Source organism: Glossina fuscipes, unplaced genomic scaffold (assembly GCF_014805625.2).
Source record: "Glossina fuscipes isolate IAEA_lab_2018 unplaced genomic scaffold, Yale_Gfus_2 61, whole genome shotgun sequence".
In the NCBI taxonomy this organism is placed as follows: Eukaryota; Metazoa; Arthropoda; class Insecta; order Diptera; family Glossinidae; genus Glossina; species Glossina fuscipes.
The window spans coordinates 6,554,527-6,581,345 of NW_023998433.1; the positions used below are offsets into that span (position 1 = coordinate 6,554,527).

General features: G+C 33.1%; 7 protein-coding genes across 15 annotated transcripts; 4 read left to right on the forward strand and 3 right to left on the reverse strand.

The window, feature by feature from the left end:
• Nucleotides 1-2,022: 2,022 nt before the first annotated feature.
• On the reverse strand, nt 2,023-6,944 carry LOC119637949 (1-acyl-sn-glycerol-3-phosphate acyltransferase delta-like). 5 transcript variants are annotated; one of them, XR_005247356.1, is made up of 6 exons: nt 6,695-6,944; nt 3,796-4,008; nt 3,191-3,726; nt 2,752-3,109; nt 2,505-2,666; nt 2,033-2,434 (listed from the first exon to the last, which is right to left on the reverse strand). XR_005247356.1 is itself a non-coding variant. In XM_038034424.1 (5 exons), exons 2-5 carry the CDS (start codon nt 3,974-3,976, stop codon nt 2,578-2,580), a joined length of 1,164 nt encoding a protein of 387 aa, XP_037890352.1. In that variant the 5' UTR covers nt 3,977-4,008; nt 6,112-6,296; the 3' UTR covers nt 2,023-2,577. The 5 variants fall into 5 exon arrangements, 3 of the variants coding, with proteins under 3 accessions (XP_037890352.1, XP_037890351.1, XP_037890350.1); XR_005247355.1 differs by having other exon boundaries at nt 2,034-2,426; XM_038034424.1 differs by lacking the exon at nt 6,695-6,944 and adding an exon at nt 6,112-6,296 and having other exon boundaries at nt 2,023-2,666.
• A 1,300-nt stretch (nt 6,945-8,244) lies between these two features.
• LOC119637738 (porimin) lies at nt 8,245-9,968 on the forward strand. The gene is given in 3 exon segments (XM_038033953.1): nt 8,245-8,382; nt 8,513-8,748; nt 9,063-9,968. Coding segments are annotated over 2 exon segments (810 nt in total). The 5' UTR covers nt 8,245-8,382; nt 8,513-8,666; the 3' UTR covers nt 9,791-9,968.
• Nucleotides 9,969-11,656: 1,688 nt separating this feature from the next.
• LOC119637743 (transmembrane protein 50B) lies at nt 11,657-13,141 on the reverse strand. The gene is made up of 5 exons (XM_038033963.1): nt 13,051-13,141; nt 12,870-12,992; nt 12,683-12,817; nt 12,003-12,132; nt 11,657-11,942 (listed from the first exon to the last, which is right to left on the reverse strand). Exons 2-5 carry the CDS (start codon nt 12,951-12,953, stop codon nt 11,833-11,835), a joined length of 459 nt encoding a protein of 152 aa, XP_037889891.1. The 5' UTR covers nt 12,954-12,992; nt 13,051-13,141; the 3' UTR covers nt 11,657-11,832.
• LOC119637741 lies at nt 13,136-14,177 on the forward strand. Its single transcript, XM_038033960.1, has one exon. It carries the CDS (start codon nt 13,206-13,208, stop codon nt 14,160-14,162), a length of 957 nt encoding a protein of 318 aa, XP_037889888.1. The 5' UTR covers nt 13,136-13,205; the 3' UTR covers nt 14,163-14,177.
• Nucleotides 14,178-15,162: 985 nt separating this feature from the next.
• On the forward strand, nt 15,163-19,833 carry LOC119637742 (general transcription factor IIE subunit 2). 2 transcript variants are annotated; one of them, XM_038033961.1, is made up of 7 exons: nt 15,163-15,231; nt 15,433-15,489; nt 15,578-15,746; nt 15,809-15,910; nt 15,966-16,128; nt 16,191-16,481; nt 16,537-19,833. In XM_038033961.1, exons 3-7 carry the CDS (start codon nt 15,685-15,687, stop codon nt 16,792-16,794), a joined length of 876 nt encoding a protein of 291 aa, XP_037889889.1. In that variant the 5' UTR covers nt 15,163-15,231; nt 15,433-15,489; nt 15,578-15,684; the 3' UTR covers nt 16,795-19,833. The 2 variants fall into 2 exon arrangements, with proteins under 2 accessions (XP_037889889.1, XP_037889890.1); XM_038033962.1 differs by lacking the exons at nt 15,163-15,231; nt 15,433-15,489 and having other exon boundaries at nt 15,573-15,746.
• LOC119637739 (chitooligosaccharidolytic beta-N-acetylglucosaminidase) lies at nt 19,814-23,088 on the forward strand. 2 transcript variants are annotated; one of them, XM_038033955.1, is made up of 4 exons: nt 19,814-19,900; nt 20,129-20,279; nt 20,343-20,986; nt 21,916-23,088. In XM_038033955.1, the coding sequence occupies exons 2-4, from the start codon at nt 20,206-20,208 to the stop codon at nt 23,010-23,012; spliced, it is 1,815 nt and encodes a 604-aa protein (XP_037889883.1). In that variant the 5' UTR covers nt 19,814-19,900; nt 20,129-20,205; the 3' UTR covers nt 23,013-23,088. The 2 variants fall into 2 exon arrangements, with proteins under 2 accessions (XP_037889883.1, XP_037889882.1); XM_038033954.1 differs by lacking the exon at nt 19,814-19,900 and adding an exon at nt 19,912-20,017.
• A 524-nt stretch (nt 23,089-23,612) lies between these two features.
• LOC119637740 (RNA-binding protein 45) lies at nt 23,613-26,531 on the reverse strand. Of its 3 annotated transcripts, none has more exons than XM_038033959.1 (7): nt 26,069-26,531; nt 25,405-25,997; nt 25,284-25,347; nt 25,133-25,230; nt 24,611-24,717; nt 24,308-24,555; nt 23,613-23,780 (listed from the first exon to the last, which is right to left on the reverse strand). In XM_038033959.1, exons 1-6 carry the CDS (start codon nt 26,386-26,388, stop codon nt 24,310-24,312), a joined length of 1,428 nt encoding a protein of 475 aa, XP_037889887.1. In that variant the 5' UTR covers nt 26,389-26,531; the 3' UTR covers nt 23,613-23,780; nt 24,308-24,309. The 3 variants fall into 3 exon arrangements, with proteins under 3 accessions (XP_037889887.1, XP_037889885.1, XP_037889886.1); XM_038033957.1 differs by having other exon boundaries at nt 23,613-24,047; XM_038033958.1 differs by lacking the exon at nt 23,613-23,780 and having other exon boundaries at nt 24,201-24,555.
• Between the last annotated feature and the right edge of the window lie 288 nt (nt 26,532-26,819).

The following is a 26,819-nucleotide window of genomic DNA, read 5'->3' on the forward strand; positions in this document are numbered from 1 at the left end:
GTATTGTAAAATTACTTTTTAATTTCATCCAAACCAATGTAAGGTAGTGGCTCGACTAAAAGTCCTACAAGATTTCCGGTTGAAAGAGTTTAAATGAACTGTAGCCATCTTGTCCCTCTTGAGGGCAATATGAAAAATTTCTATGAAAAGAAACCTTGGACAGGGTAGGCGATAACAACTCACACATAATCTTCTTGCTTTAAGGAATGATGGTAGAATGGTCTGGATTGTTGAGTAGGTACACATTTGAAAAGGACACTAAGGGAACACGTATATTATTGACGTCTATTGCTAACTAAGACTTCCCATATTCATGCGGCAGGGAAAGCCCTGCCACAATAACAATATTACAGTCTAAATTGTCCTTTTAATTACCAATATGTTAAGATCATCTTTAAATAGTTGAAAATTAACACCACTCTTGATCAGAATACATTTGACTTTTTAAATCGTATATTCTGCCTGCTTCGATTTTTTATTTAAAGCAACTGTTTCGCCAATACTGTAATAAAAAATGTCTCTTCATTTCGAAAAGTTCACTGAATACTTCCTTTAAGAATATTACTACTACTAAATCTCCCACGATATTCGAAACTCTTAAAAGCGTTCAATAATAAAGGCAATTTATGAAAGGTTGTAAAGCAATTTTCTTTTTAATATGTTAAAAGTGGGTTCCATGAGCACGTGCTCACATGCCTTGCTAAATACTAATTTATGTTACCTCGAGCCATCTTTATTATTAGTTTAAAAAGCATCAAAAGGCTCGAATCAATATGTCTACTTGAGAGTCTTACTTCGTAACCATTTGACTACGATGCACCAACAGTTATAAAAAATTCGTATCCTCGGTCAGCATGAGTTTTCAAACGATTTCGTGAGATCCTTTGATCTAAATAATTTGCCGATTGTCGCATCCTCTTTAATGCCGCTAATTACTAAAATAGAGGACAACAATTCCTCGTTAGCTTAGAACATAAAAAAAATATTCAGAATTTATTTAAATTGTGTATTTTTATACTCTCCATCACTTGCGAAAGAGCTTGAGATAGACCCAGATTTTACTACACTTTGTTTTTGCTTGAAGTTTGTCTGCCCCTCTGTTTGTCTTGTTTTTTCTGTTCAACCTGCAGGCTGCAATTTTTGAGATATTTCGATGAAATTTGATACTCCGCGTGTTTTAGCCCAAGGACGAACACTGTCGACAATGTCATGTTGGACCTCTTTTTCGACCATTTACCATTCAACTTCTTAAATTTAGTTTACATGAATAATGCTAGGTTGATGTATGGTCTTTAGTGATAAACCATGGCTCACTATATATGTAATGTGTTTGCTTGTTTAGTATGAATGTGACCTTTAAGCTTATCAAACAGCAAAATTAGATAACTTTGAAGATATGGATATTAAGGACGTTATTCGAACAATAAGTGAAAAATGGAAAACGCCTATGCCTAATAGCTAAACAAATACGCAATTGGAATCCATAATATCTTATCAACCTGCACAGTCATACTATGACCTTGACTCTCCGATGAAAACCAATCAATTCGAAAAATCCTTGGGTTTCTTAACGCTATGTTGTACTTTATTTAAAACGATGAACGACAATATTGTATTTTTACGTCTCAGTATATGAATATCGAAAGTGTTAATCAACAGTATGTAATTTAAAGAAAAAATATTTTCTTTAGCTTTCAAGAATATTTTGTAAGACAAACCACTAGTGATTATCGAAAAAGTCCATTTAAACCAAATACAATTTTTACTTTTACGCCCACCTAAGAACGTTTTTCATTTTATTTTGTTTTATTATCTTGCCTAACAAATCGTTTCCCTTTTTTGTTTTTAGACACAATATTCATGTATTAGACGTTAAAGCACTAGGAACTCATTTATTCGGTTTCATTTATTTATTTATTTAGAAATAGACAACATGAATAAAAAAAATTAATTCACAAAAATATTCAACGTTTTCAAGATATACATTCAATTTGTGTATATAATTCCATATTATGTATATAAATGTATATTGAAGACAAATTAGAGCCGTAGATTTGTATTTTGTATGTATTTTCGACTTTTTTTCTCTCGATTTGTTTGACTTTATAAAAAAATGGTTTTATTAAAAAAACCAAAACAATGTAAAATAGCATAAAAAGTATAGCTACTTAAAGGTTAAATCAGAAATGAATAAATGTTTTTCTTGCAGTCAAAATTGAAAATTATTATTTTTCTTTCGTTTTATAAATACATGCAAAAATGGCTGGCTGTTACAAACTGTGTCGGTTTTGTAACAATTTTTCTAATGTCCAATAAACACACAGTGGTGATGCGATTTATGCTAGCGTAGAACATATAAATTTAAGTTAACATTTGGATGCAGGCATCACATAAGCGTTTCCAAGCTTGCATCTTTTGCTTATTAACTAAAAACCTCGTATTAAAAGAGAGAAAAGGAAATATGTTTTAACTTGGAATTTGCAAAACTTGTATCATACACCTACGCATGGGATTTGACGTACACTTTTACATACAGGAATTAACATTAAATGAATGTGTAGTGTGTGCGCGTTTAATTTAATTTGTGCCCATTTTGACATCAGCTCCATAAGTAGAAGCCTTGCTAATTTTTGACATATTAATTGCCTTTACCATGAACAAGTAGACTGCAAACGGAATGAAAAACACAAAAAAAGTACATTATTTTAACATTTGTTGTTCTCTTCATTTTATATGTGTACAACTACGTACAAGTGGTCAAAATGCCTATGGCAGTTGATAGTCCAAGCCAATTTTGAGCCAGTAACGATGAAATCAAATAGTGTAGTACCATCGAGACTGAGATAAAAGCCCAAACGGCGAAGTTAATTAGGGAACATAAACGACCGCTGTACATTTTATATGGAACTTCTTTTACGGCAGAGGTCTTGAAAAAACTGCCGGTTGTATGAAAGCTATCGATGATTTGATCTTTTTCACGAAACAACTCGTGTAACCATTCTGTGGCTTCCTCTTCGTTTCCCGGTACCTTCTCCATAGGAATACGCCTCACCAGCATATACGGCTCAACAGGCTTACCATTTAGTAAAGTAGATATTGTCGGTGAGTTCTATAAAGCACACATAAAAAAATGGTATACATATACATATATATTTATATATATGAGTCATACAAATTAAATTAAATATACTTTAGCATCATTTTTGAAAACCAGATTAATGTCGTAAATTGCCGGACATCTACCACGTAAGCTAGATAAACTGGCAGTGAAACCTTTCGTTCGAGGTATCAAATGATGTTTGAGCACCGGCAAGCCGCGTTCTTGGGCAAATTTAAGTGAAGCCTCGTGTTTCTTGGGGGTGAAACGCGTTCCCTCAGCATTCAGTAACAGCCAAGTGGGGTCAGGATAGGCGAAAACTTCTTTTAACTGATGGCTTATAATTTGCCTATCTTTGTCGTAAGCCCTTTCCAAGAAAACAAACTCAGCGAATTTCCAACACCAGCCAATAACAGGGATGTAGGCAATCACCTTTTTCGCATATGCTTTGCAATTTCCCAAAACTCCCATTTTCTCAGTAAACATCCAACCAGCGAGCCAATCAATTTCATATGAATGATTCATAATAAGCAAAACATGTTCCTTACCGCCATATTGTGCTAAATCATCAGCATCCATATAAACTTTTATGGAACTGTTTGAATACCAGTCACTTATAAAAATTAACTCTGTGGAATACCATAAACACAGGAATTAGAGAAATTATTCTTCAGTCTTAAAGTAATACGAAAACTTACGTGAATACAATGAGTAGCATAAATAGTACATTATCTTACGGAAGAGCCATATATTGATTGGTTTTAGCGTTAACGTCAAAATTAATTGTGCGAAATTTATAACCAAGCCTGATGTAAAAAAAGTTATTGCTATACATAAATGTATCAGTCTCTGTTGTTTTAATTTCTGCAGCGAAAACATCTTCCAATATGGACTATATTTTTATATCTAGTCTGTTACGAAAAAAAAAATTTTAACTACTATAATACATTATTAACATAGGGTATGTATACATGTATATATTAGTTTGGGGAAAAAGAAATCCATTATTTTTTCGGTAGATGGCTGCACTGATAGATTTCTCGTAAAGTATCGATCAAACAATTTCATATTTATGCTCGTTGGAAAGGTGACATTTCGCAGTAAAAAAAATTCTTTTGCTGTTTTTTGTTTGGTGCATTCAGTTGTGAGTTACAGCGTGTTAAAAATGGAAGTGAACAAAGAGAAAATTCGGTACATTTTGCAGTTTTTCTTTGACAAAGGCGAAAATGCAAGCCAGGCGGCTAAAATTGTGAATGGTGTTTATGGTTCCGATACTGTAACAGCCAATTATGTGCAATTTTGGTTTCGTAGATTCCGTTCCAGTCGTAACATCGCCCAAGAGCTAAAAATCGACCATAAAACAGTTTTAAACCATTTACACAGAGCTGGATTCAAAAAGGAGCTCGATGTTTGGGTGCCACACCGATTAACAGAAAAAAACATGACGGATCGGATTTCCATCTGCGAAACCTTGGCCAAACGGAATGAGATAGACCCATTTCTTAAACGGATGGTGACTGGAGATGAGAAATGGATCACATACGATAACCCTGTGCGAAAACGATCGTGGTCAAAGAGCGGTGAAGCACCTCAAACGGCCAGGAAGGTTTTGCTATGCATTTGGTGGGACTGAAAGGGGATTATTTATTATGAGTTGCTTCCATATGGCCAAACGCTAAATTCTGATCTCTACTGTCAACAACTGGACCGTTTGAAGATAGCGATTGACCAGAAACGGCCAGAACAGGCCAACAGGAGAGGTGTCGTGTTCCACAAGGACAACCCTAGGCCACACACATCTACAGTGACTCGCCAGAAACTTCGGGAGCTTGGTTGGGAAGTTTTAATGCATCCGCCATACAGTCCCGACTTGGCATCAAGCGATTATCATCTTTTTCTTGTATTGCAAAATTTCTTTAATGGTAAAAAATTGGAATCTAGGAAGCATTGTGAAAATCGACTACTAGAGTTTTTTGCAAATAGAGACCCGGACTTCTATGAGAGAGGCATTTTGAAGTTACCTTTAAAATGTCAACAAATCATACAACAAAACGGTGCATATTTGACCCAAATCGGACAATCCGAAGCATGTTAAATAAAGTTCTGAAATTCATATAAAAATAATGGATTTCTTTTTCCCCAAACTAATATATATATATCCTTTTATCTTTTACGTGCACAGTTGTGACCGAAGAAAAAGGTCGGAGAATTATAAATGGTTTGCCTTCTAATCAGTCACAGTCAATTTTGTGTTAAATTTCTTACAGATATATATCATCGCATATGCGATCGACTTATTGCAATTTTAATAAGCAAGAGCAATAATTTTGCTGTTTTTGTCATAGATTTCTTAATTATCGATTAATTACCGGTAAATCTCTTTACAATTCAACAAAATTTTGAATTACGCAAATATAAGCGTTTGTATAAAAATTGAACTTTATACTATTAGCATTTTGAAACTGACGCCTCTAAGTTGCCAATGATATCGATGGTGATTGTGTATTCAACAAACGAAGAAAATCATAGTTACATGTGTCAATGAGGACGACTTTATAATTATTCAAATTGAAAATTTCATTGATAAGATTGTTCTAGATTTTAGTTTATATGGTTAAGATTTTAGTTAAATAAATTAATCAATTAAATAAATCATTAGTTGAACTTGCTTCTACATACGGCGCATGTCATTAAATATAGAGCAGACTCTTTTATTACTTGTGAAAACCACAGTCTAACAGGCTCGATCAAATCGACACGAAATTTGTCCAAGCTTGACCTTTCGAGGCACCAAAATTGCAAAAACAGACACAGATTCATTTGAATAGAAATCGGCTGTTATAATTTTATACATTTTTTATGAACGTGGCCGTTGTGTACATGTCGGGATAACTAATATATGCAAACACATTAAAGATTTTTCATAGAAAAAATGAATTATTTATCGTCACCAGTGCTACGTTAAGGAACGTGACATATATATTCTTAAACTGTTTAGGAATACACATACATACGCACATAGAATTTGATTTAGTAATCGTTGGTTATTCGTCAATTGAATATTTTCGATTTATGCACATGTAAATCTCGTTTCCAAAACACATACAATACAGACACATATGCATATATGTACATATGCATAATATCATATCATATAGCAGCTGTTCTTATCTTTCTCCGAACTTGATCACATCATTTGCTATTGGTTAAAACGTATAAACATATTAACAGTGCGAAATTCGTCACGATCTAATTTACAATTGCTTGGTTTCTATTATATAAAATCGTACACAATAACTATTATTATTATTATTAGTATAAATTTAGCCAGAGAATAAATTCTTAGACTAATGTCTTAAAGCACTAGCATCTAAGGCTTTCGGCTTTATTAAAAACTCTATCGCACTTGAAATTTGAACCCACGACAATTGAGTTGCTAGTCGAGACTCTTGCCTACTCGGCCAATCAGGCGGATTACACAATAACTAAAGCCATTTAGTTATATGGATTTATATGTAAATAAATAGGCATATCTTGTCTATTCGAATACAATTTTAATGAAAATAGTCGACTTTGTATGGTTATGGTATATCTCACCTTCAACCAAATTTCCAGTAATGTTAGTCAATGATGATATATGAATAAAATTTCTACTTTCCGTGTATATTCGTGGATTTACTCTTAAGCAATAAATCAGATAATATTTTTTTTTTTTTGTTAAATTTATCATGTATAACAACAAACAAACAATGTTCACTATCAATAACTTTTTACAGTTTTCACAACTGACAACATAATCAAAGTTGCCGTAAAGTAAAAATTTTTACATTGATCTATTTTACCGAACACTTTCAGAAATCAAATTGAATTCTTATATTGTTCAGGAATTAAAAATGCAAAATCAATCACTGCAACCTGTTGTTGAATATAAAAAAAATAATAATTTCTATTGTCAAAAAAAAAAAACAGAAGTTAAAATATTTTTCGATTACAATAATCCCTCAACTTTTGCTTTATCGACCTATGGTAATCCTGTCATTACGTTTACACTAAATGAACCCACCATCAGTATCATGAATATCCTTACATAGAACTTCCGGAGAAAAGTTGTTAGAGGTTTGTTTATGGGCTCAATATATTCAAATAGTTTTTTCTTGCTTTGCAAAAATTTTTCGCGAGCAGAAATCCTGAACGTATTTATCATATCCATCTGAGAAAATAGCGATTGCGATCTATTAGCAATGATTGCGGGCGGGTCACCTCTGTAACTACTGATTTGACTTATGAATTTTGGTGTGCACGACTTAGCTCTATTAATATTAGTTTATAAAGCATTAAGAGAGTCGAATATGGCTATGTGGCCAGTTGGACTTTCTAATCATTTGACAATGAGAGAACATTGTAAAAGTATTTGTAGCTGTGGTCTGCGCGATTTTTTTTAACGATTTAATGAGATTATTTGGCTTCTAAATAATTTTCTGATAATCGCATTCGCCTTAATTATTAAAATAGAGGACAACAACTGTTATCTACACAACATTTTTTCGAGTTCTTCATTTTTATACTCTGCACCACTTGTGATATAAGCATGCAAAGCATCAAATGGTGCGATATTTATATTGCTTTGGACATTAGTATATCATCATCTAAAAAGTGACAGTAAAGTAATTAAAAAACAACTATGTAAAATGCGATTCTTTTTTCTAAATGAAGTATTTTTCCAATCCCCATTAAATTCGTCATAATAAGTACAAAAAATTGAACACGTGAGTGTTACGATAAACAAAGAAACTTATATATACATACTCTAGATACTATATATATAATATATACTTTATCATTATATATATTATTTATGTTTCATTAACATTCCAAGAAACATCACGCATAATAGTTTTTGAGATTTTGGATTAAAGCCACTACGAAGTAGATTAAAATTTCTCCGAGTTTTGGTTCTTTACACAAAAGATTATAAAAATTAATAATAGTTTGCAGTTTTTATGAGCACATTTAATTGGGAATGTGTTTGTAATTAAAATAATAAGATTTTTAATATTTTTTAAAAATATATTTTCTTTGAGGATGTGAACATTAGATTTTACTTAAATATTATTTATTACATTCCTAGAAGGTAGCTAACTTGAAATTTGGCAATACTGTAGACTATCGGCAATCGAATCAGTCAGTCATTTCATTAATTGAAGGAATTTGTGTAACGGAGTAGGATCTGGTAATTTCTATTGTCGGCTTGCAAAATTAAGTTCCAGAAAGTTTTTTGAACAAAGGTAATTTTGCGTTTTTTTTGTTTAAATTCCGTCTTAGTAAACCAGTTTTATTAATTATGCGTTAGGAAAACTACAAGTATAAAATTACCTAAACTAACTGCATATATATATGCATACCATTTTCTTGTAGGCACTATTTCGGTGGAGATCGCCATATTTGCCATATTATTGCAGATATCGCATTACGACGTGCCTGACGTGCCTGTGTCCAGCGATTAAGTAAAGTATTGACTTTGTAATTGTGTATAAAAGAATTTCTTTGGAAATTGCATCTACGCAACACGATGAAGTCAGTACCTTTGTTGAATTCTCTTTTGGTGCTTTGCTTGTTCTTAGGACTTTGTTTTGTCCCGTTTAACTGTGAAGGTAGGTGATTAATGAACACATTCATATAATTAAATACGTGGTAGTAGTGATAAATGAATTAAACGAAAATTCATTTTTCACGCACTTTTTCAACATAATGAGAGAATTTCACAATTTATGTTTCTGCTAATATTATTATAATCGATTGGTCCCAAAAAAAAAAAAATTAATTTAATAAAGCTTTAATTTTATATGCCTTCGATGCAACAATTTAGACGTACATAATTATGTTATATGCTTCAGCAGTTAATTTTCGTATATATATAATCGATATTCACACTATTATTATATATTATTGGTTCCTGCAAATTCAGGAACAGAGGCTGTGAATAAAAATGATCTAACTTCCAAAGTTAATGGCGCGACATTAGCAACTAACAAGGATAATACAGATGTCGTACTTGAGAACCCAACACCGGATAAAACTGTGACAACTCAATCTTCTAATAATGGGTCTTCAAGTGGATTTCAAACAACTCTATCCGAGACGGCAACGATTCCCTTAACGACCACAACACCCTCTAACAATTCAACAGTAACTACTTCTAGTATGCCTAATCGCACCACTTCAACAACTTCTACCACTACAGTCGCTCCAACTGCTTCTACCACCAATACTACTACTACAACTATAGCTCCTACAACATCCACAACGGCGCCGCTTACTACAACTACAGTAGTTCCGAACCCTGAACCTTGCCATCGTTTTGATGGACCATCTTTCATAGGAGGAATCGTATTAACTTTAGGTTTGTTAGCTATAGGCGTAGTCGCCTATAAATTTTACAAAGCTCGCAATGAGCGCAATTACCAAACCCTTTGAGCCGCCACTGCTTTTACATCCGCCTTTAATGAGGTCTCTAGCGCTGCATCAGCTGCCTCTAATTCAACTGGAAACGATGCTGAACGAGTTCGATTTGTGCAGCCAAGTATACCATTGCGTTCCCCACCATCGCCGCCACCACCGCCTCCACAGCAGCACCAACAGCAGCAAATAAACCAATCTTCACCTTCGGCCCATGAAAGGCTCCTACAAACGTAATTCATTTATCTAAGCATAAAGTCATAGCATCAAGTTCAATTTTTCTCAAGTATAGTCTATTCCTTAATCGTTTACCCCATGAAAGTACGTTTTGCTATAATGTCATATTTAGAAAAATATTAGGGCCTTCAAATTTGTAGTTTTTCGTTTGTATTTTCCTCTTGTCTTTTTTAATTTATTAAATACTAAAATATATTAATGACATCTTAATTTCGATATTATTATTTTGAAATGATTAAAGAGAAAGCATCTATTCGAGGAAAATAAAATTAAGACTATTAAAAACGCAACCTACAACAGTGAATGGTAAATGGAAACAAAGACGAAAATCATGCCTTTTTTTTGTGTTAAGTATAAGAAAAGGAAATATAACATGTAGTGAACTCGAGCTCGTCACATATGTGAGATAGAAAAATTGAAAAATATTCCGTTCAAGTAAAATCCAAAAAAAAGTTGAACTATATCTAGCATTTCTAAGTTTATTTGCTTTTCTAAATCAGTCAATCTAAATCGGTGGTTTTATTTAAAACTCGTGAAAAAATGTACAATTTGGCATTTTCTAGAGTTCGTAAATAACCTTCTTAATTTTCAACATCTTATTGTTATATAATGCTGTTTACCATTTAAATATTTGAAATATATAGCCAGCGTACGGACTTTATCTCTCTACGTATACAAACTACATTAAATAAAGGGAATATGCAAGCTTGCTATAACGCAACACGTATCATCATATCATCCATTTAAAAAAATTTTTTTATGTACGTATTTATTTTACACATTTTTACCTACAGATGTACGTTTGTATCTCTTCTAATTTTCCAAAGACCCATATACACATGTATTAGAATTTACAATTTCGATGCTACTACTGAATACGGTGTTTATTTAATTAGAATTATTGAAATACAATGCAATGTACAACTGCAAATATTTCAATCTCTCCCAAGAAAATAAAAAATGTACCATTTTATATGTTTGCACATCACATGCACGGTTTGTACAGGTTTTGTGCGTGACATATTATGTGGATGTTTTCATGTAAGGCTAAAAATTATATGAGTAGTTTTTAATAATAATAAACTACTTAGAATTCCGATTTTAAATTTTAATAAATATCAATATACCAACAAAAAACAACACAAGAATGCTGTATCTGATTTGTGACGAATCTTCAATTTTCAAGAAATTTGGCTGTAAACAAAGCAGTGCCAAAGCGTTGGTCTGGTCGACTTTTTGCTTTAAATATAATGACGATCCTAAAAGAATATCTAAACTCTATCTCAAATTCCCATATGTGCCAACGGCGCTGATAGATTGCTGACAATAATATATTGAATTTACAATTGTTTTGTCGATTCAGTTTTACATCTATTTTCCGTGAATCAAATTCAACTTAGGTTGCGCTGCCGAGCTGATTCAACAGTACATGTACCAACGTCGACGTGGAACAGTCCGTAATATCGGAATTCCGAGCTGATGTAATGTATATACATGCAAATAATTTGACCTTTGTGCGCAATGTTATATACTCACCCTCTGTATGTAAGCGAATCCACTACTTTCAACGACTCCAGTTACATATACATGAAACATTTTATATAATCCAATGCTATAACGTTATGTAATCAAAGTATAACACAAAACCGTACTTTACAAGTCTACACAGGAGCTTGTAGACTTGTAATTTTAAAACGTTTTTGTTTCTGCTGAACTAATTTCGCTGATTTTTTTAACCTAACATCGCATAACGTAAGTAAGGACGAAGAATTAAACATTTAATTTGGTGCTCTAAGACAGATATTGAGTTCATAATTGCGAGTTTAATATGGAGATGCTGCCAAATTGATTTTGCTCTTAATTATTTCTGATAATGTGTGCAAATGTATTTAGTTTTATAACTGATAATTCTATGGTTACATGCATGAATTATTAAATCTATTTATGCCATACTATAAACGCTTGACTTTTAACAGGTTGCTTTTAAATTCTTACAATAAGGTTTAGTATATAAATATATTAGTACGGATTATTTCTAATATTTATTCATTCCAATCATCTTCGTTGCGGCCAAGTTTATAAGTTAAGTTTGCGAGGAGTATTAAAATATTTTGCATCAAAAGGGCAACACCCTGTGCACTATCTTTTTCTGCTGCAAGTAATAAGTAGAAGGCAATCATAAGAAGCTCGCGATGTATAAATCATAACCTACAATTATTGATAAAATCATCAATCATAACCCAAACTGCAGCTATAATTGAGGCGAAGCCCATGACAAATGCAATTAAAAGCCAGATTTTTGCCACTCTTGCACCTGATTCGGAAGTATTTTCCTCGGAGATCTTTAAAATGATGCATATAAAATGTGTAATTAAGAGATAAATAAGCAAGATATTTTCGCTATAGGGCGCTTTCTGGATACCCCACCCCTCAAATAATAAGAATGAAAAAGATAAAGCTTGTGTAACTTATGGCCATGCCAATAAGTTAAACGGTAGTATATTCGTCTTGAGCTATTGCATGCCTAAGAAAAATCATATCACTTTCGAAATCGACATGTGACATAAGTTAATAAAAAAATGTTGATAACCTTCAGTTTTTTAGTCAGCGTTAAGGTATTTGTCGCATTGTGCTGAGTCTCATCTGTCAATCCTAATTCTATCTTTGAGAAATTCTGAAGGACAAACATTATTAATCCGAATCAAAAAAATAACTGTACCGCTCAAGAGCGTTCTTTATTCTTTTTTTTTTTTGACTTTGATTTTAAACCCCTTGGACTCTAAATCATTCGATCAGAAAAAAAGACGCGTTATTTCAGAAATTATAGCCGGAATATCTACATTGATATACTACCCTTATTCGTTGGTGGATACATTAAAGTTGTTAACATACGTGAGAGTTTTTCACGACATTGACCATGAAGAAGCTAATAGTACCAAAGACGCCAATAAACACCTGTCCCGTGGTAATTTGGTGTTTTTGGTCCACAGTCATAGCGTCAATAAGTGTCCACCATCCTGCGAAAAACTTTAGGGAAAAGAATGTATGCGGTAACACATTTTTATTAACATTTGCTTACAAGTAATCCAGCTATTAGTGAAGAATTTTTATTCCTGGCGGTCTCCGAAGCGAACCAGTCGCGTATGTTATCTATGAGAGTCATATTTTTGTAAACACTATACGCAAATATTACGTCGTGAAACTAATATGAAAAATAATTCACTTTGTTGACTAATAATGTGCAAAGTTATGTACTTTACCTATAGCGATCAAAAAAAACCTGCCCTGCCACCTAGTAAACATTAACTTTGTGTTATCGATAGCACCATCTCACAACTTTTTTGGGAAAAGTCATTCGCTCTTTTCTGATTCCAAACACGTGTGTAGCTTGGCTTGCCTAAGTAAAATTTAAACAATGATTAATAAAAAATCGACTAAATCTCTAATTAAGAAACCGAGAATCGACAACGATTATGATAATTTAGATGGAGCAAATAATAAGGCAGAAATTCGTAACCACTTTCACAATTCACAAGAGACCGTTGAGGACGAAGTTGAAGTAAACGGAACTAACAGCAGCACGGATGACGACGAATGTTTTGTAGGTAAAAACGATGCAGACACAGACTCGCATGAAAATCTTCAAGAAAAGAAAACTAAGGCACAAATTAGAGAAATGTTGTTGGAAAAATATAAACAACGCTACGGTATGCAATTGTTCGTACGATTCCCGCATAAGATACCAGCTACTGACGAAGAATTGCAAGTAAAAGTAAAGGAACTATCGCCTCTAATTATAAAAGCTCACAAACCTCGCCAAAAATATGCGAACTTTTGCTTAGTAGATTTTAAAAACAAAGAAGATCGCGACTTTGCTTTTAAAGCATTCCAAAAATCTATAAAGTGTGGTCAGTTGAATAAATATGTGGTTGCTATTCCTCATACGGAAAGTATGGAATTTATAAATAAACTCACTGACCGTAAAATACAAAGCAATGAAAGGAAAAAAGCAAAATGCCGTCTAAACAAAGCCACTAAAAAGTCCCAAGAGAAAAAATTCACGTCAACTGTCATCTTAACAAATTTACCGAACACAGTTACCACTGCACAACTTCGGAAAGTTTTTCCTAATGCTGTTGACATAAAGGTGAATACCAGCATAGCCAAGTTGAAGAATTCGGATAAGGTTGCTGCAATTACTTTGCCTTCGACCATTGATGCGCGTAAAATCGTAAAACAAACCATTTTCTTATCTGGTGTTAAGCTACAAATTCGATTTGACACGTATAAAGGAAAAAAAAAGTTGAATAAAGAAGGAAAGCGTGAGAAGAAAATGTTAAGTCAGCCAAAGCTATGTGGGAAAAATGTATAATTTGATAAATAAAAGAATAAAAGTACTTATTGCAGTAAGTCAAAACAACACCAGCTTTCTTATTGTAGGGAGTAAGATAGGGATTACCTTTGGCTGTCATTGATTTATCATTTTTCAGAAGTGAATTTTGAAGTATTTTCTATCTACAAATAACATGTTCATTCAATATTCATCATTAGCCGCTAACTTTTGAATGTTTCCAAATAGGTTTTGACATGCCTTGGAACACATGTTCGAGCATCGTGCTCTCTGTTCTCTTTCAATTTGGCTATTTGGCTGTTCTAATAATTCTATGACATTCATTAGACGGTGCCGATCTAAAAAAATGAACGCAGAACACTAATTTTGAATCATGAATATTTTGCTAAGCGTTGATATCGATGCCTGACTTTTTTTTATCGCAAAATTTCTTACACCGATGTATAAAATGTTCCTGCTTTTGCCTGTTTCTTTTTACGTGTTTAAGGTTCCGGTCGCATGCTTTTTAGATTCAACTTGCGTAGCACCCAATTCACCTGCTTTTAAAGAAATTGTCTCTAAAGTTCTAAAGATTTAGCGAAATATACGTTTGGCACTAGCCTTCTTACAATGATGCGTCCATATTTTTGAACCTCTTTGACGGTCTTTATCGCTTATCCTTGCCAAAACCTTTACTTTTAAGCTGTCAGTCAATATTAATAAGTTAAACTTGATAATTGAAGTTATTACTATCTATATCTAGAAAATTTGGGGACGGAGAGGATTTGAGATTTCTTCTTGTGCAAATCAACATTTTGTGTAAAAAGGTTAAATGTGAACACTAAGGGGACTAATACAATGAGGCGTCATTTTCGTTTTCAGCTTCAGAACTCGTAACTGAAAACACAATGGGCAGCTTGGTCTTTATTGCTTGTTTTTCATTTCTTAATAAATAATATGATATAGATCAAAATTGCATTAATATTAATTTTTCCGAATTTCAAATTAATTATCTTGTTTTACTTTATATTCAGATTTTCGAAGAAAATATACTTGAATTATTTCCTCTTCAAAGAAATGCAGGATGATAGAGCGCAGAGTGAATTTTGTGGTAAGAAAAGTGATGAAAAAAGTGTGTGTCTTACGAATTAGATGAAAATTTGTGACAAAATGCCTGAAAGCGCAGAAGACAATGGGAAGAAAGTGCTTTTCATATATATGTTGTTTATGTTGATTTCTTGGATTTTGTTTCTCAAACTATATTTTTTTGTTTAAATTCATATTGATTTATTTATTTGTTCTTATTCAATAGTGTGGTAAGGCGGCTTCTAATTCTGTGCCTCACTTGAAACTTGTCTACCAAAAAAATGTAATTATGGCTCATTCTCATAGTTCTCTTTGACGATAAGTTCCGATTATATATAATATTATCGATAACTTGCTTATTTTCAATCAAGTAAACCGAAGAAACGAATGACAAAACTTTATTGCTGGGGTACTGGATGAGCAGACACGAGATACGATTAGAAAAGTAAAATAGTAAAAAATTGTCTAAATATCAAAAATGGATCCAGCTTTACTAAAGGAACGAGAAGCATTTAAAAAGCGTGCCATGATTACTCCAACGTGAAAGTGTCCGCATCTTAATATAGAAAGCTTCTTAATCTTATGTTCATTTGCTTTTACAGGGTCGAAAGAAAGCCCAAGTTGGAAACCGTTTCTGTTGCTCCGAAAGATGAATGCAAGAAGAAAATGCGCCCCCCCAGTGCTCCTAAATTGGATGCCAATACGTATACATATAACACGCTTATATTTATCGTGATCTTATTTTACTATTTTGCTCAGATATAAAACTATGACTGGCAGTTCGCAATATAAATTTGGAGTTTTGGCAAAAATTGTGAAGCATATGCGAACGAGGCATCAGGAAGGCGACGACCATCCATTAACGCTCGAAGAAATTTTAGATGAAACAAATCAATTGGATGTTGGTCAATCTGTTAAAAATGTAAACCTCGAACAATAACTTATACAATAACTATAAATGAAAGCATTTCTAATTATTCTTAGTGGTTAGCTGCAGAGGCTTTAATGAATAATCCCAAAATTGAAGTCACTTCAGATGGTATACGTTTCACGTTTAAGCCCGTTTATAAAATTAAAGATGGCAAAAGTCTTTTGCGCTTGCTTAAGTCGCACGACCTTAAGGGCTTGGGTGGTATCTTACTCGACGATGTCCAAGAGTCCCTACCACATTGTGAAAAAGTCTTAAAAAATAGAGCATCAGAAATTATATTTATCGTCAGACCTATAGATAAAAAGAAAATTCTATTCTACAATGATCGTACTGCTAATTTTACGGTTAGTTACTGTCATTTTTACTGTCATTACTGCTATATACCAAAAATAAATTTAGGTGGATGAAGAGTTTCAGAAGTTATGGCGTTCAGCTACAGTTGATGCTATGGATGATGCAAAAATCGATGAATATTTGGAGAAACAGGGTATAAGATCAATGCAGGATCATGGTCCCAAAAAACCAGTACCTAAACGAAGAAAGGTTGCCAGCAAAAAGCGACAGTTTAAGAAACCTAGGGACAATGAGCACTTGGCAGATGTCTTGGAAATCTATGAAGAGAATACTTTGACACAGAAAGGCAATAACCCTACATGAAAAGAAAGACTAATTGAAAAAAGTTTAAAAAAATTAAGAATGTCAAATGTTAACATTTTAAAAAAATACAAAAAGAGCTGCATATTATTTTTCAAAGTATGCAATTGTCTAGCATGTTTATAATTTTGATTTTTTTTAGGATATTTTAGAATATTAATCAAATGAGATTTACCCATTTGTTTCAATATAAGTCAACCCTAAGGCAAAATCAATTTTTTTAAATTTTAAACGGCTTGACAAGAAAAAGATTATAACTAAAAAGAAATCGCAAGTAATGTAAAAGGGCTGAAAACACGGAAGAAAAGATGACACGAGAAAAAAATACATGAAAGAACTAAATATAAAATTTCGAGTTCTCTTATTCTTCTAAGCTAACAAAAACCGTAGGCGAAGACTTTTTCTTATTAACGATTATTAAATTATCTAAAACTGTAATGGCAAATTTGTTACTGTTATGTTACAGATTATTTTTATATTTTATTAATATATCTGTATGTAATTTTTGGTGGTTTCATCCATTTATATCCTTTATTTATATTAAGTATAAGTTCAACAATATCCAACAACAAATTCGTAGTTATTTTTTATCGGAGTGGAAATAAACTTTTTTTCTCAACATATCTTAAGATCAGCTTGAATATTTAAAAGCTATTCAAATCATTCTCATATCTATATATACAACGAGAAATATTATTTCAACAATCGGATCAGCTATGCCATTCAATAAAAAAAGAAAAATTTTTTGTAGTGTTCTACCACCTCCTAGTTCTTAAGTACAGTTATCTTCGAAAGCAAGCTTGAGAACCGTTATATGTGTTGTTACTTTATATCACTTTAAGATAAGATTTAAAGAATGAAAACATACAAAAATAGACTATCAGGACTAAACAATAGCAAAGTTTTACATCAAAGTGCTTACAATATCAAAAAAAAAAAGAAGTTATTATTGTTAATTAATAAAAGCTTATTAAAATTTTTTTTTTCGGTTACTTTTGATTCTACATCCGTTTTTCATTGTGGCTTATATCCAAAAGTTTGCCTCACTTGCATTGTTTTGCAACACAAAGTTTTATATATTTATTACACTTGAACTTTTAAGTAGTTTAGAATTACACGATCATTCTATAATTATTCCCTTTTTCAAAAGTCGTCATTAATGTTCTATTCATGTAAAAGTTTGGAAAAACTAACATTCTTCGAATAATTCTAGGAATTCAAAGGTAGGCTATCCTCATATGTAATAAAAAGAGTTTTGCTTGCTTTGAAAGTAGATATACTTATAAATTTGACGAAGTCCATGCAGTTGCGTTGTCTGCACGGAGCTATTTCTGCTGCTTAATTCTCTAGAACCTTTATGGAAATTGTAAAGTTTTAAGTTTCTTTATGGTAATCTTGCTTTACTTCTTCTTTCACTGTAGAATATCTTTTCAATCTCACTTTCGCGTGAATCAGTCAGTAAATTTCATAATCATACTAAAATGAAATAAAATTAGTTTTCATGTATGGGCGCAGTTTTTTGCAGGCACTCCAGCTCGTTTTTCTTGTAATATTTTAACTTCAATATGAAGTTTTATTGTTTCTTATAAGATATTGTAAAATGTTATTTGTTCAAATTTTTTGACATTAAAAATGCTTCGCGTGTCCAGGTATCATTAATGATGGCAAAGTTCAGCTCATATGTTTTATGATAGATTGTTCTCTTTAGACAAGTTCATCATCGAAACAGGTTTTCTAAGTTATATTTACTTCTAGTTACGCATATCAGATACGCAAATGTAATTGAATGCAAAATTTCGAAATAAAAAATCGAGAAATTAATTAGTCGCAAAGATGCCAACGATTAATTGATTTTTCCATTAAAATTCGTCGAACGTTACTTGGATCCTATAAAGCTAGAATTTCTTTGGCTTACTGTTTGGAACACGATAGGAGCTGGGGTACGAAATGAATAATGAATTCTTTGGAGCAGAAAGGATTGCTCGATAGTTTTTCTTTTAATTGTTGAGATCGTTATCCAATTCTATGCGTTCGCCAAATTGTTTTGAATATGAATTATGGTTGCGTCGCTTTAATTTGAATAGTTTCATACTATATCTGCAACCGAAATTTGCCAACATAATAAACACATCGGCTTTTCCAACTCACTTATAGTAATACCTGTGAATCCTGTTTTTTAACTACTGACGACTTTTTTCTTATAACTACTTGAAAACTCATCCGTTACTCTAGAATATGTTTTATTCGCACAATTAATTGAATATCGATGAAAAATACAGTTGCGAATTCGTTCAAATATACTACAAATTTTTTTCATGATGATGAAATTTCTTCGCCTTCTTGAGCAATTGTTCGGACCTTCTGATTGAAAATTTGACTCTGGTGGTTGTATTTGGTTTGTCTAATCTCGCTATGTGTTTTAGAAATGGAATTTTTTCCTCGGTCATAATCTCTGTACTAATCGCTGTACTATCTATCTGTAGAGGAAAGCGGAGCTTTTCATAAAACCATAACATGATTGAGTCGACTGAACTGCACGATGCTTTGGGCTTCCAAAATGGAAACACATAATACTCCTTGAATAAGGCATGAATTTCTGTTTTTAATAATCCTGCATACGTTTTCATCGATTCCAACCGTTCCTTTATGCGATTTCTATAAGTCAAATTTGTTTGGAATTACGTAGTTCAATTAATTAGTTTCACGTTTTCTCCTCTTTTTTAGTAAAGACAGGTTTAAATAATTCATTCAAAGTCTTATTACTCATTTGTATATAGGTGTGTAGGTGCGTACATATTAGCTTATTTTGTCTGTCTTCTTTTAAGCCTAATGGCGGTATGCTTTCAACAGTAGACAATATGTTTTGTGAACTTGTTTTCACTTTGCTCTATTTGAACTTTTAATCAAATTATTTATTTTAATGTTGGTTTTTTTTATATCCTTTCACGTCAGATTGTCACTGCTATTCTGCATTTAGCGTTTCGAGGAAAAATAAAAGACTTTGTGCCTATTGAATATACACTAAGAAAGGCAAAAAAAAAAACAAAAATTGTGCAGTCTGCAATCAGTTCACGAAAAATTAAAAAGATTTGTAGTCTTCGCAATTCAAGTAAACATATCATTATTAAGTACTTGTCAATGCATTTCTTTTTCTTTGTAACAACAAATTAAAACAATATGCAAAATGTATCAAATATTCACATCAGCTTCTCTCGAGTAGCACGAAGTGGGTGTACTTACGTGATTTTTATATATATATATAGGGGAAGAGGGAAAGTTGTTTTTTGTTAAAAGTTTATAATATTTTTAATATGCTTTTTTCAACTTTTTTTCTTAGTTGGCTTTTGTCTTTAGTCGGGTGCGCCATATTTACGTGGTGTCTACGTCAACACTCACTCAATATCTTCGAGCTAAATGGCAGCGTTTTCTATTCTCTTCGGCTTAGTGTTTGCGACAAATATTTATTCAATATTAGGATTACCGGAAGAGTACGTCAATTAATTTCATTGCTTATTTCCTAAGTTTATTTTTATTCTCTTTTTTTTTGTCAGTTTGATTTACGGATATGAGTGCATTGAAAATAAGTGCGTTAAGTTCCAACTAAATGAAGGGAATTGGAACAGTGCTTTAAGTTTACCAGTGTGTTATATGTTATGTAGTGATTCTATCGGCACTCTATGGCCAAAGCCAAACGGCAATGTGAAGCACGAGTCCTATTTGTTGCATATTGATCGGCGTAATATTCTTTTTAATGCACCAACACACCTCCCTCAGTATGCCCATTTTTGGCAAGTAAATGAAGAACGTTTTGCTAAAATATTAGAAAATAAACTACCAAATAAGGAAATTATAAAAAAAGGTGGTTATCCAATGAAAATTCTAATTAATATTGATAGCGATAATAGTGAATTTGAACAAATACCAAAACTTACTCTAAGCACTGATGAAAGCTACAAACTAGATGTTACAAAAGGAGATAATAATATCTTAGCTGATATAAGAGCGACAACATTCTTTGGAATTAGACATGGTTTAGAGACGCTATCGCAATTGATTGTTTATGATGACATAAGGCGTGAATTGCAAATCTTAGCTAATGTCTCTTTAAGCGATGAACCAGCATTCAAATGGCGAGGCTTACTGTTGGATACAGCCAGAAATTTCTACAGTGTGAAAGCTATCAAAAGAACTTTAGGTAAGTAAGTACTGTTGATAATTTAACCACAATTTAATAGGCGACATAAGAGACAAACGTATGTTTTAATTAAATTGCAATTTGTGGATTTTCATGTGGAAATATGGAAAGATTTCTATTTCTACCTAGCAACAGATGACGTTACAACTAATTTTAATATCTTAACAGCAGTTTATATTTCTTCGGCGACTCGACGTACAGGTAGGGCTATTTATAATAAGTTCGATGATTCGAGGCTTTTAAGTTGTTACTCGCAAACAGTACAAAGATAGAAGACTGAGCTACAGTAGAACAGCTGAGCATTGAGTTCCAGGAATCCGGAGTCTTCGCTAAGGTTGCTAAGAAATACATGCAGTGTAGACGCAAGCCAAAAGCATGAATAACAAACTGAGCAACCATCATTCTAATAATGATTTTTTATATATATGTTAATACATTAATCATACCATGTGGCAACAAACAATTTGTGCATATATTGGATGATATATTGAATACACCGCATATGCTGAGAGTAATCTCTTGGTCGCATTCTTTTTTACTAATTTTATTATATCATTGACGTCCTGAATTCCAACACTTTATAAGAAAAAAAGAAAAAAAAAATCGGGCACGAGTTTCATACTTACCGCCGAAAAGTAATGAGATATTGAATTTTTCATTTTGGATGTAATATTCTGAAATTGGCGTCAGATTCAGGAATAGCATTGAAATAAAATAGAAACTGTAGCAGCCCATGTATATAAATGCAATGGAAATCTCATGACTCATCAGATTTTATAAATGAAGATGAATATTTGTTCCAATCAGGCGGTATTATACTATTGTACATGCCGGTAAAACACTTTAAGTAATAAAATGAAAAAATGTTGTAATTTTATATATTTGTAATCTTTAAAATTTTATATAATTTTACTTTGCTTCTTTTGTAGATGCAATGGCTTCGGTAAAACTAAACACGTTTCACTGGCATATTATTGACAGCCAGAGTTTTCCTATGGAAATAAAAACGCGACCTGAATTACATAAAATAGGTGCTTATTCTCAAAGAAAAGTTTACACTCATGAAGACATTGCTCAAATTGTGGAATATGGTCGTGCAAGAGGTATAAGAGTTATGCCAGAATTTGATGCTCCTGCACACGTCGGTGAGGGCTGGCAACATAAAAATATGACTGCTTGCTTCAAGGCCAAACCATGGCAAAATTACTGTGTTGAGCCACCCTGCGGGCAATTAGATCCGACAGTTGACGATATGTATTCGGTACTTCAGGATATATATCAGGATATGTTTGATCTATTTGATCCTGATGTTTTCCACATGGGCGGTGACGAAGTATCTTTTACGTGTTGGAACAGCACAAAATCAATAATCGATTGGATGATTGGAATGGGTTGGGAGCTAAAGACCTCTGATTTTATACATTTATGGGGACATTTTCAAATGGAAGCAATGCGAAGAGTTGATTATGTAACTAAACAAAAACAAATTCCCATAATCTTATGGACAAGTAAATTGACCGACCCCGCTCATATCGAAAAGTATTTGAACAAGAAACGTTATTTTATCCAAATCTGGACTCGACGTGATGATTCTCAAGTGCTAGATATTTTAAAACGCGGTTTCCAAATTATAGTGTCTAATCATGATGCTTTATATTTTGATTGCGGTGGAGCCAACTGGGTTGGAGAAGGCAACAATTGGTGTTCTCCTTATATCGGCTGGCAAAAAGTATACGATAATAGAATGGAAGTTGTTGCTGAACACTACATATCTCAAGTGCTAGGGGCCGAAGCAGCTGTTTGGTCCGAGCAGATAGACGAACAAAATTTGGATCAACGTCTGTGGCCACGCGCAAGTGCTTTAGCTGAACGTTTATGGTCAAACCCGAGTGGCAATTGGCGACAAGCTGAAGCCCGTATACTGTTGCATCGCGAAAATCTAGTTAAAAATGGTATTGCGGCTGAACCTTTACAGCCCGAATGGTGTCTGCAAAGTCAAAAAGAATGTTCCATTTCGGATGCATAGGCCGAAGACTTGAAATTCTGAATTTACTATTTATGTACGTTTTTATTACAATAAACATAAAATGGTATGTAGCGTCTTCCCTTGCACCTCACAGATATTATTATTCGGCCTAGTCCGAATTTTATGAAAACAGCTCTTGGGCCAGCAGCAAAATTTTGCTTTTATTTACGTAGTTGCAGGAGTCTTTATTTAGAATCCATTCATGGCATACACTACAATTTTAAATATTTTTATTTGTTCTGCATATTTGAAGATTTAATTAAGTAAATAATCTATAATATATACTTGTATTTTTTTTTTCTTTTCATTTAATAATATTCAGTTCGTATTTTTTTTTTTTTTTTTGTTTTTAATAAGAATGTATATGTGAATGAGAAATTAGACCAATTAAACTAAATATATAAACTGTTAATTTCTTGATTGTGGTCACACTAAATACGTAGGTAAATGCGAGTTCATTATATTTTTCACACAAGTCCAAACAAGAGTCGGCCGCATTACATACACAGTTACACAGTATTCAGGGGAGAAGTGCATTCATCAATTAAATAAAACATTTGAATTGATGTATATTTTCTCTTTATTATTTTTGTATCGGTAGGGATATTTGGGTGATATTTCGGTAGTTGGTAGCTGTAATAGTTTTAATGGTTGTTGTTGTTGTTATTATAGTTGTGGTTATAACTTCCAAGGGTCTCTTCTCCGTATTCCGTTTATTCTTGTGTGTGTGTGCTACATGCATCCCCCGTTTTCTAGTCTATTCCTAAACTATAATAAAATTCAGATTCGGAATTAGAAGATCATAGAGACAACAATAGAGAGTTGATGGTAGTGGTCCGTGAATGAGAACTATTTCGGTTATTGATTTGATATCATTATATTATCTTCTGTATCCGTTTGGTTCATGTATCCGGTGATTGCTTTTCGTTTTCTAGGTTGGTGGTCAGTTAATGTTTTTTTTTGTTTTTATAAATTATTTCATTGTAAGGTAGTTTTTTAATACGTTTGTTTCTTACAGTTTTGTCCATCTGTGGTCTGTGAAAAATAGAAAACAAAAATATTTGCATTATGTGGCAATGAAACGAGACTTTGGTAAGTCAATTAGGCTACCGAAAAGTCCAAGTCTTATAATGTACTTGTTTTATAATTTAAAGAAAACTTAGCGTTCTCAAATGAGTTTCTAAGCAAAAAAAATTGTACTTACCGCTGTTGGAGAAGTAATTAGAATCATTTGTTGTTTTTTATTAAAATATAAAAGAATAGATAGAAATTTATAAGAGTATCAATAAACTTACGCTTAATTTCTGCGCAATCGTTTACGACCACTATCGTCACCATCACTGCCATTGCCTCTGTCTTCAGCTTCCATAACCTTAATTTTGGTACCACATATTTCGGCACCATTTAAAATTTGAATTGCCTTTTTGGCACTGTCTCTATCGGCATATTTAACATATCCACAATTTTTATTAGGCAGCAAATAGACATCAATTAAGTCCTTCCAACAAGAGAAAACGCTCTTCAAAATAGTTTGGGGAAGATTCTGTGACGGGTAAACACGTTAAATCAAGCCTGCGAAATACATATGAAATATATACCGATGCCAATACGATGAACAATCGTTGAGCCACTGGTGCATCACTTGACGCTAACGGTTGGGCCGGTGGCAAAGGCACATTGCAAATTGAATCCTTTCTGGTGCGTTCTATCCATGACAAATATAATACATACAAGTTTGTAAAAGGTGAGACTATTGTAAACACCTTGGTACGAATTTACGAGAACCCACCACTTCAAGTGGTATAGTTTCAATTTTGAAGCACCTCATGGATTGAGGCGATCCGCCCTTACTAATTTTAAGCTACATAATTCTAGACATAATTTTCAGAACAATATTTTTACTTCTTACGTTATTTGCAGTAAAATATATTAAATTTTGAATTTTATCAATTTATCCAATCATGGGCGAATCGCGCTCACTTTTACGTTATATCTTTAAAGTCTAATCTAGAGTGAATATATGATAAATGAAAGTCGCGGCACTTTTGTGTACGAATTAAAAAGATATTGTTTGCCACGTTTAACTTTCGATGGTAGGCATTAATGTTAAGAATACTTACTGTCAATAAAAGATGTATCTATGCGTGAAGAGCTCATGCCAGACACTTTGACGATGATACGTTCTCCCACTGGATATTCTAAACCATGTAGCTTATCCCTGAAAGAAAAAAAGTGATTACTAATATTCTTGTCACTAAATGCGTTTATTACTTTGCATAAATGGCTGCTTCAGGATTGTCGTAAACTACTATAGCCTCATTTGTTCTTGGTCCATCTGCACAGAAAATTCGAGAATTAAGATTATTGCATACGATAGTTTAAGTTGCCTTACATTCCCTAGTAATTTGACAGTAGTCTAAACCAGGTATGATATCAAATAATCTCCATAGTTGATCTTGATTTACGCTATTACTAGCAATAACTTCTAAACATGTCGGTTGCGGTACGGGAACATTTTGCATGCGCAGAAAAGCAGCCATATCAGTGTTGCTGGAAAGATTAGTCCAATCATTAAATCCGCCGCCATTATTATAACCCCCCATATTATTGGATCCAAAGCCACCATTTCCATAGCCCCCACCGCCTCCACCACGTCCTCCGCTAACGGGTCCATCATCAGGAAGTCGTCCATACTGATCGCGCTGATTGCGCGTCGAGTTTTTCGGTTCAGCAAATACCGCTTTGTACTTTGAGGCACAATTTTCAAAAGCCAAAGCAGCATGATAAAACCTCGTGTAACGTATATATCCGAAACCCTTAGGATTGCCAGTATTTTTATCTCTGACTAATGTTACGCTGTCTACTGGACCCCATTGTGCAAATTCGTTACGCAATTCATCCTCAGTGGCATTTTTAGAAGTGACAATAAAAAGACGCACGTACTTCTCTTGTTCGTTTTCTACTTTGTTCGAACCCTGATTGCGACTGGTTATACATACAAAAATGTGTCAAAACTCTACGCGCAAATCTTACTATATTTCAAACTTGGTACTCACTTTGCAGCAACCAACACTTTTAAGGGCCTGTCTACATTTCCCATCGGCTTGCCGTTCATTTCTTCCTGAGCTTTAGCTGCATCAGACGTTTTAGTAAATTTTATATAAACGATACCTTTACTGTCGCCGCTTTGCTTATCTTTAACTACCCAAATGTCTTCAATTTCTCCAAATGGAGAAAATGTTTCACGAAATTGTTCCTCGGTATGAGCTTTATTGCATATAACAAATAACCTAGACATTGGCGGATCATCTTCACCAGTATGACCGCGGCCACCGTCACGGTAGCCGTCACGTGATTGTGAACGATAATCAGACATATCTTTAAGTTTTTCTTTCTTTTTTTTTACTATTTTTCCTAAATTCGAATTAAGAAACTTAATTTTCCTCGCTTCTCAGCTATTAAAATTTATTCGACTTTGGTCTACGATGAAAAGAAAATGGCGAAATATGTATACCAGCATAAGTGATGCCATGAATTAAGAAATAATCATTATTATCGGTTGAATATTGTGATGAACTTCATGAAAAATGCAATCGGCTTGAATTATCAAAACATTTTATTCGATTATATTACGGTACAAATAGTATTTAAGAAATACCACATAGTTTTTGCTTTTAGAAAAGTTTTTAAATTGAATTAAGCAAAATAAACATATTTGGGCATTTGAAAGTTTAGTGTTTTTGAAATACACTACAGATGCACAGATGGATTAATTTCGTAAAAATCATTAAACAAACCTCAACCAAA

Bases quoted from the DNA above. Each gene is read 5' to 3' on its own strand.
- LOC119637741 (XM_038033960.1), top strand. From the start codon at position 13,206: ATGATTAATAAAAAATCGACTAAATCTCTAATTAAGAAACCGAGAATC.
- LOC119637742 (XM_038033961.1), top strand. From the start codon at position 15,685: ATGGATCCAGCTTTACTAAAGGAACGAGAAGCATTTAAAAAGCGTGCC. The intron at 15,747-15,808 runs GTGAAAGTGTCC...TTGCTTTTACAG, and splicing joins CGTGCCATGATTACTCCAAC to GGTCGAAAGAAAGCCCAAGT. The intron at 16,129-16,190 runs GTAAACCTCGAA...AATTATTCTTAG, and splicing joins TTGGTCAATCTGTTAAAAAT to TGGTTAGCTGCAGAGGCTTT.
- LOC119637740 (XM_038033959.1), bottom strand. From the start codon at position 26,388: ATGTCTGATTATCGTTCACAATCACGTGACGGCTACCGTGACGGTGGC. The intron at 25,348-25,404 runs GTAAGGCAACTT...TTTTCTGTGCAG, and splicing joins CTGTCAAATTACTAGGGAAT to ATGGACCAAGAACAAATGAG. The intron at 24,556-24,610 runs GTATATATTTCA...TACCCGTCACAG, and splicing joins TGTTCATCGTATTGGCATCG to AATCTTCCCCAAACTATTTT.
- LOC119637739 (XM_038033955.1), top strand. From the start codon at position 20,206: ATGGCAGCGTTTTCTATTCTCTTCGGCTTAGTGTTTGCGACAAATATT. The intron at 20,280-20,342 runs GTACGTCAATTA...TTTTTTTGTCAG, and splicing joins ATATTAGGATTACCGGAAGA to TTTGATTTACGGATATGAGT. The intron at 20,987-21,915 runs GTAAGTAAGTAC...CTTCTTTTGTAG, and splicing joins AGCTATCAAAAGAACTTTAG to ATGCAATGGCTTCGGTAAAA.
- LOC119637949 (XM_038034424.1), bottom strand. From the start codon at position 3,976: ATGTTTTCGCTGCAGAAATTAAAACAACAGAGACTGATACATTTATGT. The intron at 3,110-3,190 runs GTATATTTAATT...TGTGCTTTATAG, and splicing joins TTTTCAAAAATGATGCTAAA to AACTCACCGACAATATCTAC. The intron at 2,667-2,751 runs GTACGTAGTTGT...TTCCGTTTGCAG, and splicing joins CATAGGCATTTTGACCACTT to TCTACTTGTTCATGGTAAAG.
- LOC119637743 (XM_038033963.1), bottom strand. From the start codon at position 12,953: ATGACTCTCATAGATAACATACGCGACTGGTTCGCTTCGGAGACCGCC. The intron at 12,133-12,682 runs GTATGTTAACAA...ATCATTTTAAAG, and splicing joins ATGTCGTGAAAAACTCTCAC to ATCTCCGAGGAAAATACTTC. The intron at 11,943-12,002 runs GTAGGTTATGAT...TATTACTTGCAG, and splicing joins TGATGATTTTATCAATAATT to CAGAAAAAGATAGTGCACAG.